The 16,903-nt window shown below is 53.6% G+C and overlaps 2 protein-coding genes across 7 annotated transcripts; one reads left to right on the top strand and one right to left on the bottom strand.

Annotated features, from left to right (window-relative positions):
* Positions 1-247: 247 nt before the first annotated feature.
* ANKZF1 (ankyrin repeat and zinc finger peptidyl tRNA hydrolase 1) lies at positions 248-6,790 on the bottom strand. The gene is given in 21 exon segments (XM_079924163.1): positions 248-322; positions 324-346; positions 349-385; positions 613-698; positions 828-833; positions 837-971; positions 1,103-1,153; positions 1,155-1,252; positions 1,358-1,489; positions 1,492-1,788; positions 2,471-2,617; positions 2,810-2,911; positions 2,914-3,004; positions 3,008-3,037; positions 3,646-3,793; positions 3,887-3,999; positions 4,600-4,689; positions 4,693-4,793; positions 4,917-5,019; positions 5,242-5,354; positions 6,259-6,790. Coding segments are annotated over 21 exon segments (2,112 nt in total). The 5' UTR covers positions 6,407-6,790; the 3' UTR covers positions 248-261.
* A 215-nt stretch (positions 6,791-7,005) lies between these two features.
* On the top strand, positions 7,006-16,896 carry ATG9A (autophagy related 9A). Of its 6 annotated transcripts, none has more exons than XM_079924067.1 (16): positions 7,006-7,169; positions 8,157-8,211; positions 8,629-8,760; positions 8,882-8,925; positions 9,773-9,837; positions 10,625-10,786; positions 10,978-11,119; positions 11,354-12,102; positions 12,183-12,336; positions 12,442-12,621; positions 13,028-13,276; positions 13,478-13,656; positions 13,758-13,875; positions 14,662-14,884; positions 15,082-15,227; positions 15,514-16,896. In XM_079924067.1, the coding sequence occupies exons 3-16, from the start codon at positions 8,658-8,660 to the stop codon at positions 15,517-15,519; spliced, it is 2,520 nt and encodes an 839-aa protein (XP_079780193.1). In that variant the 5' UTR covers positions 7,006-7,169; positions 8,157-8,211; positions 8,629-8,657; the 3' UTR covers positions 15,520-16,896. The 6 variants fall into 6 exon arrangements, with proteins under 6 accessions (XP_079780193.1, XP_079780192.1, XP_079780195.1 ...); XM_079924066.1 differs by having other exon boundaries at positions 8,154-8,211; XM_079924068.1 differs by lacking the exon at positions 7,006-7,169 and adding an exon at positions 7,498-7,514 and having other exon boundaries at positions 8,154-8,211.
* The last annotated feature ends 7 nt before the right edge of the window (positions 16,897-16,903 follow it).

Below are 16,903 nucleotides of genomic sequence, written 5' to 3'. Positions count from 1 at the left end.
CTAGTCATGGTGACCGTAAGGAAACAAAGGCCACAGGTCTGAATGTAAGTACAAGTGCAGTTTCCTTGCCAAACTTCATTGTGATTAAAATTCAAGAGCCAGTACCAGCTCCACACACCTCTATGGCCCTGGTTCCTGAATGTCCCTCACCTCAATCTTCCAAATACTCTCTGGTTTCGTGGGGAAGAAGAAACCAGAGGGGGCCAGTGTGTATGTGCCCTCTCAGAGCCTAGAGTTGGCCCCAGGTGGAGCTGTAAGAGATCAGGAAGAGGGCTTCCCAGCCCGACAGCGATGATCCTGGAGGCAGCGTGTGGAGAGGAAAGAAGTCAAAGTAGTGAAAGGGAATATGAGGCCTTGGAGGGATGTCCCACAGCTCCAGTGGCATCTGAACAAGAGGAAGAAAAATGGCTGGAGAGCTGTCCCAGAAACTTTCTAATCCAAGCCTTCCCTGTCCCTCCTCCTGCCACTTCTGTTTTTATTCCAAAGGTTCCCAGAGCATCTCAAATCCCCTCAACAGCCTTTCTGAACACTGAGCGGGCACGCATTCTACTTGTCCAGAATGGCCTCTAACTCATCACAACCTACCCACTCACGCCCACCCCCTCTACGTACCGAACACTGATGATGGCAGAGTCAGGGACCTGAGGGGTAGGGGCTCCCAAACGGGCAGCTAGTCGGTGCTCTGCAGCCAGAGCTCCCTGAGGGGAAGAGAAGTTGTGTTACGGACAAGGCCCCAGTGGTGGAGAGGGTACCCAAGAAGTGACACTGCACACCGGATCAGACCTCTAAGGAAGTGTTGCTGGGGAGGAAAGAACCTCCAGCCTCGCCTTCTCTCAGTCGCTGAGGGCAGCAAATCTCCGCTGCTCTCCTTGCTCCCACTGCTGCTCCTGCCGGTGCCGCCGGGCTGCCTTCCGCTCCCTTTTCCGAATGGCCTGCCGCGCCTCCATTTCTGCTGTCAGTGGCCCTGGCACCTGGAGGATTTCCAGGAAGGTATAAGGTAAGACCTATACAAACTATCCTTGGTAAAACTGCAAGAAAATAGAAAAGACCTAGCCAGGATCTCTGATGCCTTCCCACTCTGCTGCTTCCTCTTCCAGCTGACCTGAGCTTTGCTGTAATCATAAGCATCTGGATTCTTCTCCATGAAGCTCCGGGAACTCATCACGTGTTGATTTGTCGGCTGCAACCGTGTACGGTGGCCGGGTCCGGGAGTCCCTAGGTGCGAAAACCCAAAAAATGAGTTCAACGTCACCTGCCTCCGGCTCCTCCCAACATCACCCAAGCAGACCAGGGGAAACACTGCCAAGTAGCTGGTGCCAAGATCATCGTCAGGAGGGGCCGGCACGAGGGCCCTTACCTACTGAGCCTCTCCCAGCTGTGGCGGCTGCGTGCAGGAGGGTGAAGCCACCAGAGCCCAAGGGGGCACTGAGCAGAGACAGAACTCCAGGGTCTAGGGGGCTGGCAGCTAGCCGGAGCTTCAGCATCCCCCATCTCCAGCTTGGCAAGCAGCCAAGAGCACATCCCAGAGCTCCGGCTGACCAGGGGACTTGGCCTCATCTGGGGAAGGCCCCAAAGGGGCTGACTCTGAAAAGGCCTCATCTCCTTGAGGTTGCTGGGAAAGAGTCATTTGCGCCCCAGCCTCCAGGTCTTGGTTTCTCTCCCTCTTATTCCTTTTTCTCCTCCTCTGCTTGGGCAATACCTCAAATTCACAAAGATCCAGCAACCCCAGTGTCACCTCTACTAGCTCCAACTCTACCTGGGAGCCATCCTCTCCCTCTGACTCTGAACCTAGGGAAAAATTTGCTATGTTAGATCCATCTCAGGAATAAGCAGAGGGTAGAAGGTTGTGGGCTGCCCCAGATGCATAAGAATGTACAGAGAGAAAATCCAGATCACTTGAAATAAAACTGTTTGTATTTTGTCACCCAAGATAAAGTAGCCCATCAAGAGCTGAAGCCATTAGTATCACATGCAGAGATGCGGCTCGCAGCCCAGACAAGCACAGGCCCAGAAGAAGCTATGCAGGGACAAGAGTCCTTGGACATTCCCATGACAGCCTTAGGGTGGTGCACAACAGAGGAAAGCACGAGCAGTGACAGCCGTGCAGGCCAACAGCCTGCAGCGAGGCAAGCAGCCCTTAGCCCAAAACCAGAGCATCCAAGAAGACAGATAAATTATGTAAGATCCACACAACACACATTCAAGCATCGACTTCATGCTAAGACTTTTCAAAGTACTAGAGAGAACGTCAGTGAACAAAAGAGACGATAGATTTGGAAAAGTCACAAAACGTGTAATTGCTACCACATACCCCACACTATAAACAGACCTGTGTGTGTGTGTGTGTGTAGTATGTAAGGGTTTACCTATAAATAGGGAAGTGAATAAGTTATGACAGTAGGGGATTTGCCACTGCAGTTCTAGGACAGACCCCGAGAGAGATTTGACAATTGCCAGATGGTGCTCAAACCCTGTTTGGGAGCTTCCGCATTCCGCCCGAGTGCCTCATTTTCATCACTGCGGACCTTTCTTTCTTCCTCAATGGCCTTCCTTCCTCTCATTGTCTTCCAGTTTGTCTGAGGTAAATCCAACCTGACTGTCTCCCGGGGGTGTTCTTCTGCCATAAAACAAAAGATGGTTCTCAAATTTAGCTGAGGAGAAGCCAGCCCAGGTTTCTCTCAATGAAGATGCCATCGGACTGCAGTACGAGGGCTAGAAAATCATCTGGGTGCACAAATGAGAAGCTGAGGCTTGGGCTGGGAGGTTCGGGAAGGTCTAGGGAGTCTGGGGATCTGGACAGAAGGCTCACCGTGGACATGCGAGGTGGTCAGCTTATGGAGCACACGCTGTAGCTCTTGGAAGGTGGGTCTGCGGGTAGCGAGGGGGATATCCCAAAGTCGGGGATCCCACATTGCAGGGGAGCCTCATGGCCTCCAAAGAACAAGGACCGGCCAGAGCGGGGTGCACGCATCAGTATCGTCCCAGCCTTCTCCAGCACCTTAGCCTAGTCTGGCCCTGCCAGCAGGTCACGAACATCCTAGAGAAGAAAGTAACTCAGCCCTGCATCTCTTCACTTGCGACTTTTAAATCTCCAACCAAAACATGACCCACAGATCATGTGTAGGGAGTGGGAGGCAGAAGATAATGGAGGGGGCTTTCCTGGTGGCACAGTGGTTAAGAATCCACTTGCCAATGCAGGGGACACGGGTTTGAGCCCTGGTCTGGGAAGATCCCACATGCCGTGGAGCAACTAAGCCCGTGCACCACAACTACTGAGGCTGCACTCTAGAGCCCTCGTGCCACAACTACTGAAGCCCATATGCCTAGAGCCCATGTTCTGAAACGAGAAGCCACTGCAATAAGCCCGCGTACCGCAACGAAGAGTAGTCCCCACTCGCCGCAACTAGAGAAAGCCCGTGTGCAGCAATGAAGACCCAATGCAGCCAAAAAGAAAGAAAGAAAGAAGATAATGGAGGGAGAATGACAGGACTAAGAATCCTGGGCATTCACCCCATTCTACCTTCATCTACCCAAAAATAACCAAGACGGAGGATACAGGAGCCAGCCTCCCTACTGTGACATTTAATCAGTTGAGAGGGAAAAAGTGTAGATTAGAGGAGCACCAGATCTGGACACTTAACTCACCTTATATAGCATGTCTTCACTGTAGCGCCTCAGGTTGGCTCCAGCAGAGCGGGAAGCCGCACCCCAGGCATCCCGAAGCCCCTGGGCTGTGCCCCACTTGGCCCGCACTGTGTAGCAGTAAAAGGTTTTGTGTGTCAACGCTTCTTGTCTGTAGACAGCACAGACTCAGTACTGGAAACCAGCTGGTACTCCCAGGCTACCAGGATCCATTCCATCCTTACCCCATGCAGCACCCTCTCACCCTTGGAAAACAGCACCAGCAAAGTGCCCAGCGGCAGCCATGAGCACCACGCAGTCCCTGGGACCTCCGCTTTTCAGGTTTTGTAGCAGCACTTCTGCTGCTTCTGGGGGCACCTGGATGACGGAGGAGCAGCACGAACATATCTGTGGCACTTACTGACAGCAAGAAATAAGTGCCAATGCTAAGTGCTTCACATGCATCATCTCTTTTAATACCACTTATTTGTCTCCATTTTACAAATAAGAAAATTTGAGGGCTTCCCTGGTGGTTGAGAGTCCGCCTGCCGATGCGGGGGACATGGGTTTGTGCCCCGGTCCGGGAAGATCCCACGTGCCGTGGAGCGGCTGGGCCCGTGAGCCATGGCCGCTGAGCCTGCGCGTCCGGAGCCTGTGCTCCGCAACTGGAGAGGCCACAACAGTGAGAGACCCACGTACCGCAAAAAAAAAAAGAAAATTTGAGGCTTGTGGAGGTAGTCAAGGTCAAGTGGTAGAACCATAATTCAAACCTAGATTGGTCTATTTCCAAACTTAATTCCATTACACTTGACCCTTCTAAGAGTCAAGCCAGTTCAATCCAAGACTGTGCTGTCAAGTGTGATACCCACCCCCAACAGGAAAGAAGGAAAGAATTGAGACACGGACTGTGCTGAGGGAAAGTCTAGGCTGAGTATACAGAAGGCTGGAGTTGACCACACGACCTGTGCAGGCACTTGCCTGGCGAGGGCCTAGGACACAGCAATAGGCATCAAGAAACTGGCCCTGGGCATTCTGGAAAAGAACCCGATGCGGGTGGAAGCCTCGGGGTCAGTCAGGCTTCTCAAACTCAGCCCTCTCCTCATCCAGTATCTGCAAGTCCTCCTCACTGGCTGAGTCCGAGTCTTCTGATCCTGAGATGCTGGAAAGATCTCCTGAGAACAACATGAGATACGCAAGTTTGGTGCCCCATCTTTGACCTTTCCTCAAGCTCCTAAACTAGGGTCTTTTTCCATCCCCATGACCTATCCGCACACAGGTCTCCCAACAGTCATCACCTGTGGAGCTCTGCTTTTCAAAGTCCAGGGCAGACCGGAGAGGCTTGTCCTTGAGATGCTGCTTTAGGTTAAACCGATGCCAGTCAAGCTTATAATGTTCCCTCTAGCAGGAGGCAAAGAAGGAAGCACAGTGTGGAAGCATGGCCCAGCCTGGCCTTTTATGGTATCCAAGACCTCTAACAGAACTCCAGAAAGTATGACCAGGTAACGCTAACTTTCTTAGTTAAAACATGGAACTTTATTCATTAAAGACAAAATGTCTACCTCTCCCCACCCACGATTACACCTTTGCTTCCACCATTTAGCTCTGTACCTGGTCTTTTACCTGTTCCTGGTGGTTCTGGAAGGTCTGGTCACAGGATGAACGAAACAACTTCTCTGAAATATCCAGAGGACCCTGGAGTGGTTTTCTTTCTGGGCTTATTCTCTCCCCTGAACCTAAATAAGGGGAGGGTAAACAGAGGTAGAAAAGGAGCCCAAATCCACAGTATCTAGGATTACATTCAGTGTCTGATATACAAAGCAGAGGAGGATACAAAAAGAGATGGCACGTCCTTGCCTTCAAGGAATTTACAATCTAGTAATAATGAAGCGAATAGCACAACAATCACCTTATACAATAAATATGCTTCTGAAAAGATGTACGTAAAATGAATATAAATCAAACATTGTATGTAAATTAACCAAAGGGATTGTTTAGAGAAATCCTAGAAAATGATTTCTGGTAAAGTTAAAATTCTTTTTAACTGTGCAAAAATCACTTCCCAAATGCCACTTTTTTAGCTTATATTTCCAATTACAGTGTGCAGTTTGTTTTTTAAAAAGGTACAAGAGAAACAGCCAAACTAAAGCTGTATGAAACCAAGAGTAAGTTGTTTTATATTTAGCAAGAAGGAATGACTTGATTGGAATAGCTAAATTTGGACTATGTCAAGGAATTTTGAAGTGTTTTTGCAGGCAGTGGTGGTAACGTGATGAGGCATAAACAATGGCAAGAGACTTGTTTGGAGACAATTCAGGAGCCTGTTCTGGAAATCCAGAGATCGAATGAATTCTTTTTTTTTTGACCAAAATATAGATTTTAATTTTACACGTACAAATGTTGCCTTAAATTCATAACAGTTAAGAAACATATACACAAACTTCAGCTTAAAAGGAAAAGTAAAAAACAAACACTCTGCGGTTGGGGTTTGATAAACTTTATCCAGTAGAAGGAAATGTCAACAAGGGCTCCTAAGCTGGGAAACACCAATAAAAAATGTGTTCCCTGAAGGAGCAATAAGCTCCCTTTAAAGAGCCCTGTCACGTCCCTCACGGGTCCACCCCAAACCTTCCCAGATACCTGGACAGGAAACCTGCAGAGCCTGGGCTAGAGCCTCCCCGGGAGCGTGGCTCACCAGGCGCAGGCCCTGAAGGACCGGAGTATCCGCCTTGAGGTCAAACAGGGAGACCGACACAGAAGCCTGGGCTGCAGCTGGAGTCGGCGACATGGCTGAGCAGAAAGGCGGTTAAGAAACAGAGCTCCCCAAAGCAAGATCCTATGCCGCGTCTCCCGCCAGCATGACTTGGTCTCCCCCACGCCGCAAGGCACCACGGCCCTCGCCCTGGTGACAGGGGTTAATACGTGACCCCAGCCCGCTTTCTCACACCACCCAGTCTCGGACCACACAAGAGTGAAATGGGGGCGCATTCAGCAACCAAATCCAGTCCAACAGAATTAAAATCACTGAGGTTCATTAACCAACCGCTCCTCATTACCCGTGCGACGACCTCCAGCAATGACTAAACCGCGTGAACTCGTCCCCGCCCTCAGAAGCTGCCCCAAAGGTCCCGGGGAGCCGAGTAACACGGCCTCCTACAGTTCGAAGCACGGATTTCTGCAAAAGCACAACAATCTCGTCACTACGGGGCAGCAAAGAGGACAAAAGGCGTCGCCCGCACCTGAACCCCTCCCCACGTAGAGCGCACAATTGGTCCCCTGACTTCCAAGACCCGCCTCTAACCTTTAGTCCTGCCCCAGACGCCGAGATTGGCCGTCGTGTCTCCACCCATCATGTTCATTGGTCAGGCTAACTGCGGGTGACAGTGAGTGGCAGACGCCGGGCCTACTGCTCCGGGTCGGGCTGAGCCCAGTGGAGCCGACGGAGCCCCTGGAATCACCCGGGTCACCGTCCCTGAGGTGAAACGCGAGACCGGATACCGAAATCTCACGGCCCGGGTCGGGCCTGGCCAGGGGTGCCCTCGGAGCCCTAAGTGAGCTCGCGGCGAGTAACGGGGGAAGGGGCGCCGCGGGCGGGGCGGGGGCGCGCAGCCGGAATGTTTTGATAGCGGGGGCGCGCGGACGGGGGCGCGCGCGAGCGACGGGGCCGCGCGCAGGGCTGTCCGCTGTTGGGAGCCGAGCCTTTGGCCGGGGGCCGGGCGATCTGGGGGCGTGCTGGGCTCGGGTCGTGGCTGCTGGGTGTAGGGAGGCAACCCAGCCCACCTGCGGTATCGGCTGTCGGACTGGATTGATTCCTCCAACGTTCGCAGGAACCCCTGAACCCAGGCCCGGCTGGCAGGGGCTCTATGGGCCCTGGGTCTACACTGACCCAGTAAGTGGTGAGTTCCCTGAGGGCTTGGTCAGCTTAGGACCCAGGGTTCTCACTAACCCAGGGAATCCCACCGGGGCCTGGCTGGGCAGGGCTCCACAGCCACGGGGTCTGCACTGACTGGTTGAGTGCCACCTAGATCATGCCTGGCTCCAGGACCAAGGTAACCCACAGTTCACCCAGAATCTAGGTCTACACTGACCCAATCAGTATATCCCATCCAGGAACTCTGCCTGCCTGCTGGGCCTTTGGGGCTAGGGAAGCAAGGGAAGGAGTTGACCAGAAAGGTCCTCTTTAGAAAAGACTCTCTTCTTGGCTTTTGGGTTTGGGGCTTCGTGGACCTTGAACGGTCCATCTAATTTCTGAGGCTGAAGTGGGGCAATGGAGAAACAGTCCAGCCCTGTACAGACTCAGTCTCCACAGGTTCATTTAGACACTTCTTGGGACCCTAGAGTTGAATGAGTGGCCGTGTATAATACAACCAGAGGAAGCACGCATAGCCCTAGGCTGGAAGGGTGCCTCTTTCCCACTGCAGCCTCCCTGCCCCTTGCTTGGCCGCCCCTGAGTATGGGGTGTCGGGGGGTGGTAGGGTTGGGTTTATTTCTGTTCCCACTCCCCACTCTCCGGGGCCTGACACCTTCTCCTCCAGCAGCTGCAGAGCCAGGGCATCGAGGGCTGGAGTGGAGCAGACACTGCCCATGGAGCTGGTAGGGCCATGTGCTTATCTCAAATCTCTGTTTACAAAGTGCTTCCAAACTGCTAGTCTCTTGGGAGACCAAGGTTTCTCTAGGAGGGGAGGGGGAGGACCCCTTCTCTCCAGTGAATAGAAGATGAAGCAGACCCCCCACAGGGCCAGAATCTGCCTTCAGGCCAGCAAGGCCTTGGTAGACATTCAATAAAGGCTCTGGGAATGACTGACCTCATTGGTCAGTGAGGGCCTCCCAAGCCCTGAGCTTGCTGCTCTCCTTGGGTTACTGCTCTTTCTCTGCCTTTGATCCAAGAAGACTGGTAGTGGAGACCAAGCCCAGGATTCCTTCTCACTCATTTCTGGTCTGGTAGGCAGGGGAGAAGACGAACAGCACCAGGTGTCTGAACCTGGGTCTCTCCTTCCTCATTACCCACAGGTGGACAAGGTGGACAGGGGGCGGTGGTGATGGCGCAGTTTGACACTGAATACCAGCGCCTAGAGGCCTCCTACAGCGATTCACCCCCCGGGGAGGAGGACCTGTTGGTGCATGTCCCTGAGGGGAGCAAGTGTGAGTTCCTGGACATGACGGCCAGAGCTGGGGCTTGGGGGGAGAATTGGTGGAGGAACACTGAGGGAGCAGGGGCTTCCACTTCTTCAGGGCTCTGACGTCTCTGCTCCTGTACCCACAGCACCTTGGCACCACATCGAAAACCTTGATCTCTTCTTCTCTCGAATATCCTTTGTGTCTCTGTGTTGGAGCTCTGGGACCTACAGCCCCTCTCTAAGCCAGGCCCCTGATGAGAAGTCGGTGTGGGTATGGTTCTAATCCTTTTCAGACACCTTGAGCCTGAAAGAGGCTAGAGAAATAATGATCATTATAAACAATGATACCTCACATTTATCAAGAGCTACGTGCCTTGCATTTTGTAGTGTTAGTTTATAAGGAACCTCTCTGAGTGTGATTCTTTTTGATGGTATGCTAATAACCATAATAATTAATGTCATTTGACTTATTCTGTGTCAGTTCTGTGTTAAATACTTTATATGCACTATCTCAGACCTAATAATCCTATGAGGCAGGTGCTATTATTCCCAACACACCACTACAGACAAAAGCTTAGAGAGGTTAAGTAACTTGGCCAAAGTCACACAGCTTGAAAGTCATAGAGCCAGGACTTCAGCTCAGGTATGTGACACCAAAGTCTGTACTTTTTTTTAAATTTAAAAAATTTTTTTATGCCGTGTTGGGTCTTCATTTCTGCACGGGCTTTCTCTAGTTGTGGCAACCAGGGGCTACTCTTTGTTGCGGTGCACGTACTTCTCATCGTGGTGGCTTCTCTTGTTGCGGAGCACGGGCTCTAGGAGCGTGGGCTTCAGTAGTTGTGGCTCACGGGCTCTAGAGCGCACGCTCAGTAGCTGTGGCGCACGGGGGGCTTTGTTCCATGTGGGATCTTCCCGGACCAGGGATCGAACTCATGTCCCTTGCATGGGCAGGCAGATTCTTAACCACTGCACCACCAGGGAAGTCCCTGTGCTCTTAATTGCTGTCTATACAGACCACTTTCTCTTAACAATTACACGTTTATAATCTACACCAGAAGAATGGCTTCACTTGTATGCTCATCGGGGAGATCTTTGAGCTCATGTAAGTATAAGAAGGGATGGACGATGTGGTGAAGGAATACATTTCAGTGTTTCCTCTCTTTGAGCTCAACGCCTGGCCCAAACCGCCAATGCAAGTCAGTCCTAGGCTCAAAACTCTGCAAACATTTAGAGTTTAAGGACTGGGTGTGACACCGTTTTACAGCCTTATCTTTTTTAATCTCGCTTATAAGGAAAGCTTTCCAAGTCCTGTCTCTTCCACAAAGAGAAGTCAGACTTGATCATTTCATCAGAGCTCCCGTGGAATGGGCATGGTTCAGGCAGGAGGTATCAGAGATGCCAGCCACTCACTTGAGAAAAATGCCTCTGTTCTGCCTTGGTTGCACCTTAGGCCTGCTGCTGAGTAGAGAGCCTGCTAGGAGGAAGGAGCCATATGGCTTTGCCAAATGTCAAGGGGTTGGGAAACCTTCCCTCCATAAGAAAAGAGTTCAAATCCGCAAAGGGCTTCTAACTACCATCTCAAAAGGAAATCAGGTACTGGGGACCACAGACCACAATTTAAGACCTTTGAAGGAGTCCAGCGAGTGGCGGCAGAGATTACTATGAGGTGGAAAAGCAGGCTGATTCTGTGGTGCCTGAAGCTAAGAGCAAAAAAAGGAGCTGGCTTGGGTCCCCTGCGGCCAAGCAGTAGAGAGAGCCCACACGGAGTTCTCCAGCCCATTTCCCCAGAGGCTGCTCCCTAATTTTGGTCTGGCTTCCAGACTCTTCCTTTTTCCCATGTTATTTCACTGGTATCTCTCGGACTGCGCCCTCTCTTCCCAACTCCCCAGGCAGTTCCTCTTTGTGGTTGCGTTCACCACCTTCCTGGTCAGCTGTGTGGACTACGACATCCTATTTGCCAACAAGATGGTGAACCACAGTCTTCACCCTACCGAGCCTGTCAAGGTTACTCTGCCAGATGCCTTTTTGCCTGCCCCAGTCTGTAGTGCCAGGTAAGTGCTGCAGTTCAGAGGGCACCAGAGCCTGTTGTTCAGCTTGCAGGTGGGGAATGGAGTGGAGTGTGAGGCAGTAACGTTCCCCAGAACACAGGCTCAGGCTCAGCCTCTCCAAATCCTTCAGGACAGCAGCATGTCTGCCAAGGCTCCTCAAGGGCCACTCCTCCTCCCCTTCTTTTCCCCACCAGGATTCAGGAAAATGGCTCCCTTATCACCATCCTCGTCATTGCTGGTGTCTTCTGGGTTCACCGGCTCATCAAGTTCATCTATAACATTTGCTGCTACTGGGAGATCCACTCCTTCTACCTGCATGCTCTGCGCATCCCCATGGTGAGGCTGGGAAATTGGGCAGTTACAACCACAGGCCAGGACGTCTTCTGCAGCTTGGGAAGTGGGGGGGGTTGTATTCCCGGGCATCGGGCAGCCTCAGCCGTCCTTTGCAGATCAAGGAGCATCCGGTTAAAGGCTCCACTCAGAGGACCCCTGAGCCTCACAGCTCATGCAGGGCAAGGGGCCGAGGCAACAACCCCACCTTCCATCCCTCGTCTCTTCCCCACCCCATAGTCTGCGCTTCCATACTGCACGTGGCAAGAAGTACAGGCCCGGATTGTGCAGACCCAGAAAGAGCACCAGATCTGCATCCACAAGCGTGAGCTAACAGAGCTGGACATCTACCACCGCATCCTCCGTTTCCAGAACTACATGGTGGCACTGGTTAACAAATCCCTCCTGCCTCTGCGCTTCCGCCTGCCCGGTCTCGGGGAGGTTGTCTTCTTCACTCGGGGCCTCAAGTACAACTTCGAGCTGATCCTCTTTTGGGGACCTGGCTCTCTGTTTCTCAATGAATGGAGCCTCAAGGCTGAGTACAAACGTGGGGGACAACGGCTCGAGCTGGCCCAGCGTCTCAGCAACCGCATCCTGTGGATTGGCATCGCCAACTTCCTGCTGTGCCCCCTCATCCTCATCTGGCAGATCCTCTATGCCTTTTTCAGTTACGCCGAGGTGCTGAAGCGGGAGCCGGGGGCCCTGGGAGCACGTTGCTGGTCGCTCTACGGCCGCTGCTACCTCCGCCACTTCAACGAGCTGGAGCACGAGCTACAGTCCCGCCTCAACCGAGGCTACAAGCCCGCATCCAAGTACATGAATTGCTTCTTGTCACCTCTGCTGACACTGCTGGCCAAGAACTGCGCCTTCTTTGCTGGCTCCATCCTGGCCGTGCTCATTGCCCTCACCATCTACGACGAAGATGTGTTGGCTGTGGAACATGTCCTCACCACTGTCACGCTCCTGGGGGTCACCGTGACCGTGTGCAGGTGGGCCAGGGGAGCAGGTGGGAGCAAGCCAACTAGCATTCCCGGGGGCTTATGTCTCACCATGACCCTGATCCCACTAGGTCCTTTATTCCGGACCAGCACATGGTGTTCTGCCCTGAGCAGCTGCTCCGCGTGATCCTCGCTCACATCCACTACATGCCTGACCACTGGCAGGGTAATGCCCACCGCTCGCAGACCCGGGACGAGTTTGCCCAGCTCTTCCAGTACAAGGCAGTGAGTGGAGTTGGAGTTAGGGCCTGCTAGAGACTGGCTGATAGCCTGGTGGCGAGGGCTGGGCTCCCTCCTGCTCTCTTGTGACCCTGATCCCTTCCCTTTTAGGTGTTTATCTTGGAGGAGTTACTGAGCCCCATTGTCACACCCCTCATCCTCATCTTCTGCCTGCGCCCACGGGCCCTGGAGATTATAGACTTCTTCCGCAATTTCACCGTGGAGGTCGTTGGTGTTGGAGATACCTGCTCCTTCGCTCAGATGGATGTTCGCCAGCATGGGCACCCCCAGGTATTAGGAAAGGAGGGAGGGGGGCAGTTGGCCAGAGGTGATGCTGGCATATACAGTGTCTTTGGGCAAACTGCAAAAAGGCACCCTCTGAGCCAACAAATCACAAAAAGGCAGCCCTGCCTTGGGGCAACCCTGTACCAGGGCACACACTGCTTTGTAAACAGGAGCCTGGGCTCGATTATAACCTTAAACTTGCACCCTTGGCCAAGCTCCCTGAAAGGCACAAACCAAGCAGCTAGCCTGGCATGTGGCTACTCGTGGGGTGGGCACCAGGGCCCCTGGACAAGATACAGCAGTGCATTGTGGTCTCTGCCCTCCAGGGGCAAGGCCTCCCCACTAGCAGGAAAGGTACAAAAAGGGTTCCTGTAAGGGGACAGTCCTGCTCACTGCAGCCTCCCTTGTACAGTGGCTGTCCGGTGGGCAGACGGAGGCCTCAGTGTACCAGCAAGCCGAGGATGGGAAGACAGAGTTGTCACTCATGCACTTTGCCATCACCAACCCTGGCTGGCAGCCACCACGTGAGAGCACGGCCTTCCTCGGTTTCCTCAAGGAGCAAGTTCAGCGGGACGGAGCAGCTGCAGGCCTTGCCCAAGGGGGTCTGCTCCCGGAAAATGCCCTCTTTACGTCCATCCAATCCTTACAATCTGAGTCTGAGGTGCGTTCCTAGGGACTGGGAGATGACAGGAAGAGTGGACTCCAGGAGCTGGGAGGTGGGACATGCGCATGGGGCGGAAGGGCCTACCGGGTCAGTTTCCTTCTGTCCAGTCTGTGCCACCGGGTCCTAATGTGCAGAATACTGGGGAACTCAGAGGCCTCCCTATGCCCTGAGAATTCTACCCACTCTTTTCTTTCATAGCCACTGAGCCTTATTGCAAATGTGGTAGCCGGCTCATCCTGCCGGGGCCCCCCACTGCCCAGAGACTTGCAGGGCTCCAGGCACAGGGCTGAGGTCGCCTCTGCCCTGCGCTCCTTCTCCCCGCTGCAGCCTGGTCAGGCTCCCACAGGCCGGGCTCCCAGCACCATGACAGGCTCTGGGTGAGTAGAGGTGGGCCATGAGAGGAGGGCATGGCAGTAGCCCCCAGCAATTTGTGTGGGTCTCAGAAATGTTGATGACTGCTGTCTGTGCTGGGGGGCAGGGTGGATGCCAGGACAGCCAGCTCCGGGAGCAGTGTGTGGGAAGGACAGCTGCAGAGCCTGGTGCTGTCGGAATATGCATCCACTGAGATGAGCCTGCATGCCCTCTATATGCACCAGGTGAGTGGGCTGGAAGGGGCAGGGTCGTAGAACCAAGGTGGCGGCTGAAAACAGAGGGTTTTAGATGTGAAGTAAGACCTGGGTTCAAATCTCTTCTCTGCCATTTACCTGCTCTGCAATCTCCATTCCCACATACATCCTCTTCCTATCCTTTTTAGCCTAGCTTACTTTTACCCAGGCCTTTTCCGCACTTGTGGTTTCCCCTGCCAAGAACCTACTTCCCTGAGATATCCACAGGGCTCCCTCCTTCTCATTCAAGTATGCTCCTTCTTTCCCCATGAGACCACCTCTGGCCACCCTGAGTAAAAGCCTCCCTTGCCTACCCTCCTGAACCTTCCTGTTCTGTTTTTCTCTCCAAAGCATTTAGCACCATGGGACATTGTATTTTTCCCTTATTTATTTGTTTATTATCTATCCTTCCCCACTTCCCCCAAGTATATAAGCCCCACAGGAGTTGGAATTTTTGTCTATTTTGTTCACTGCTGTATCCCTAGCACCTAAAAGAGTTCCTGGTACTTAGATTCACAACCAATTTGTTCCAGAATCAAATGACTGGGGAAAATGAGAGCTATTACAATTTATGCACAGGCTTGTTCCAGGGATCTGCTGAGAATTTAACCTGTAAGATATCATGTGTATGTTACACATTATTAACACATCAGATACTCTGGGTCAGTGATTCTAGGTGAGGCAGTATAAATGGGAACTGGCCGATACCATGGTGGAGGGTAGCTATTTCAGACAGATATTCTTTTGTCCCCAACTAATGAATCCCCCACTTCTCAGCTCCACAAGCAGCAGGCCCAGGCTGAACCTGAGCGGCATGTGTGGCACCGCCGGGAGAGTGATGAGAGTGGGGAGAGTGCCCCCGAAGAGGGGGGAGAGGGTGCCCGGGGCCCCCAGCCTATCCCCCGCTCCGCCAGCTATCCCTGTGCTGCATCCCGGCCTGGAGCTCCTGAGACCACTGCCCTGCATGGGGGCTTCCAGAGGCGCTACGGAGGCATCACAGGTATCCACTGGGAAGGACACAGAGTCTTCAGGGAAGGGTGGTCCTTCTGGGGCCTCTAGGGGACGAAAGAAGTCAGAGGGACCAGACCCAAGGAGACTAATCCCTCCCCCGCACTTCCCCCTACCCCCAAAAGCCCCAGCACCCTTCTCCTCGTTCCTGTTTGAGTTCATTCTAAGAGTATTTACTTGTATCTTTAGATCCTGGAACAGTGCCCCGGGCTCCCTCTCACTTCTCTCGGCTGCCCCTTGGAGGATGGGCTGAAGATGGGCAGTCAGCATCAAGGCACCCAGAGCCCGTGCCCGAAGAGGGCTCAGAGGATGAGCTTCCCCCTCAGGTGCACAAGGTAAGGGCTTCAAGACCCCAAAACAAATGCCAGAAGCAGTAACTTGCAGGCTGAGGTCAAAACTTCTCATGTGAAGGGAGGTGGGCCTCTCAGGCAGAGATACTGCAACTTCCCCACCAAAGTACACTTCCTTTTCTTCCCTCACCTGCTGTGAAATCCAGGACTTGATTTTTCCTTTGCTTACCTCCTTAAGAATCAAGTTTTCCATTTCCTTTATCTCCAGGCTTCTGTTGTGTAAGCAGATAGCTGAAGACTATCTCCATTACCAACCCTTTTCTCTCCACAGGTATAGACGAGGCTGAGGAGGGTCCCTATGCCCCAGGATGGAGGCCACCGTTGCCCTGCCATCCCATCCGCCTGCCATGGAGGGCTCCTCTGAGTGTTGCCTGGCTCCACGCGTGTGGTGTTTGTGTGTCTGTGCCTGGCCAAGGAAGGTGCCAATGCTGGGCTCGCCACAGCCCCAGGAGAGAGATTGGGGGCCTAGGAACCAGGGCACACAGGACTCTAGCCTCATCCCCAGGACACCCCTTGGCTCAGAGTGTGGTGCTAGAAACTGGTCCCCAGCCCAGCCCCAGTACTGCCACCTTTGCACCCAACCCTGCAAGTCTCCAGAGGACTGCCCACCACAGAAGCTGCCAAGCAGGGAGAACCTGTGCCAACTGTGGAGTGGGGAGGTGGGCCTGGACCCTCAACCTCTGCAGCCGCCCTCCCCGCACCCTGAACAGATGAGCAGCTCAGGCTGTGGCCCTTACCTCACCCCCAGTTCTCTCCCAGTGCTGCAGCCTGCTCACCTCTCCCCTGCTTCCTGCACATCACTGGCATGTGTGCCACTTGCTCCTGTTCCGTTCGCTTGTTCCCCTTCTGTTCAGCTTTTGCTTTGTCTTGGTGTGGAGGCTTTAGCTCCTAGCTCCCCTCATGCTATCTTTTGACACTAAGAAGGAAGTTTCTAAATTGCAGGAGCAGGATGGAAACTCTTTGCTGCCCTCTCCAACTTTTAAGATGGGTCCCCCGGGAGACTGAGGCCTTCCTGGCCCCTATTGCTGCTTATTGTACCCCGCCCCACCACCTGCACATGGGATGGACAGGGCTGGAAGTGTGCCCTCGACTGGCTGCCTATCAGCAAGAGAGCTCTGGCCTGCATCCCACTGTCCCTTGAGGGGGATGGAGGGGCGACAGGACGTCTTCGCCTTGGGCTGCCGCATTGCATGCTGGGACCCAGCTCCTTCCCTTCGCCCCACCCCTCACCCAGCTGCGGTCCGCTGCGGGTGAGCGGTGAACTACGCTGCCCGAACTTACAGCGGAGTGGGGTGGGGACCGTGTACAGCTTGACAACCCTTAATAAAGAAGGGATTTTGACCAGGTCGCGGCTTGTTGTCTCGAGTGGCCAAGGTTCTGGGGGCAAGCGGGGTGTGGGGTGTGTGTGAACCACCCAGGTGGCTGGGGACCGGGTCGGCCATGTGGGAAAGCTGGCCAATGCGATCGCTTGGGTATACCGACCTACTGGGCGAGCAGAGGGCAGCTTCCGATCCCTGGTTCCGTGGAGGTCAAGGACTCCGGCAGGACGTGCGGTCAGATTTCCCGCCCTGAGCACGTGACCATGCCGACTCCGCTGTTCTATTTTGCCTTCCCTAGCTTGCACCATTCCCCCGCCCCTTCGGAGACACTCGGCCAATGGG

Source organism: Stenella coeruleoalba, assembly GCF_951394435.1.
Source record: "Stenella coeruleoalba genome assembly, chromosome: 6".
Taxonomy (NCBI): Eukaryota; Metazoa; Chordata; class Mammalia; order Artiodactyla; family Delphinidae; genus Stenella; species Stenella coeruleoalba.
The sequence above is the reverse complement of the archived record's forward strand: the minus strand, read 5'-3'. Positions and strand labels throughout refer to the sequence as shown.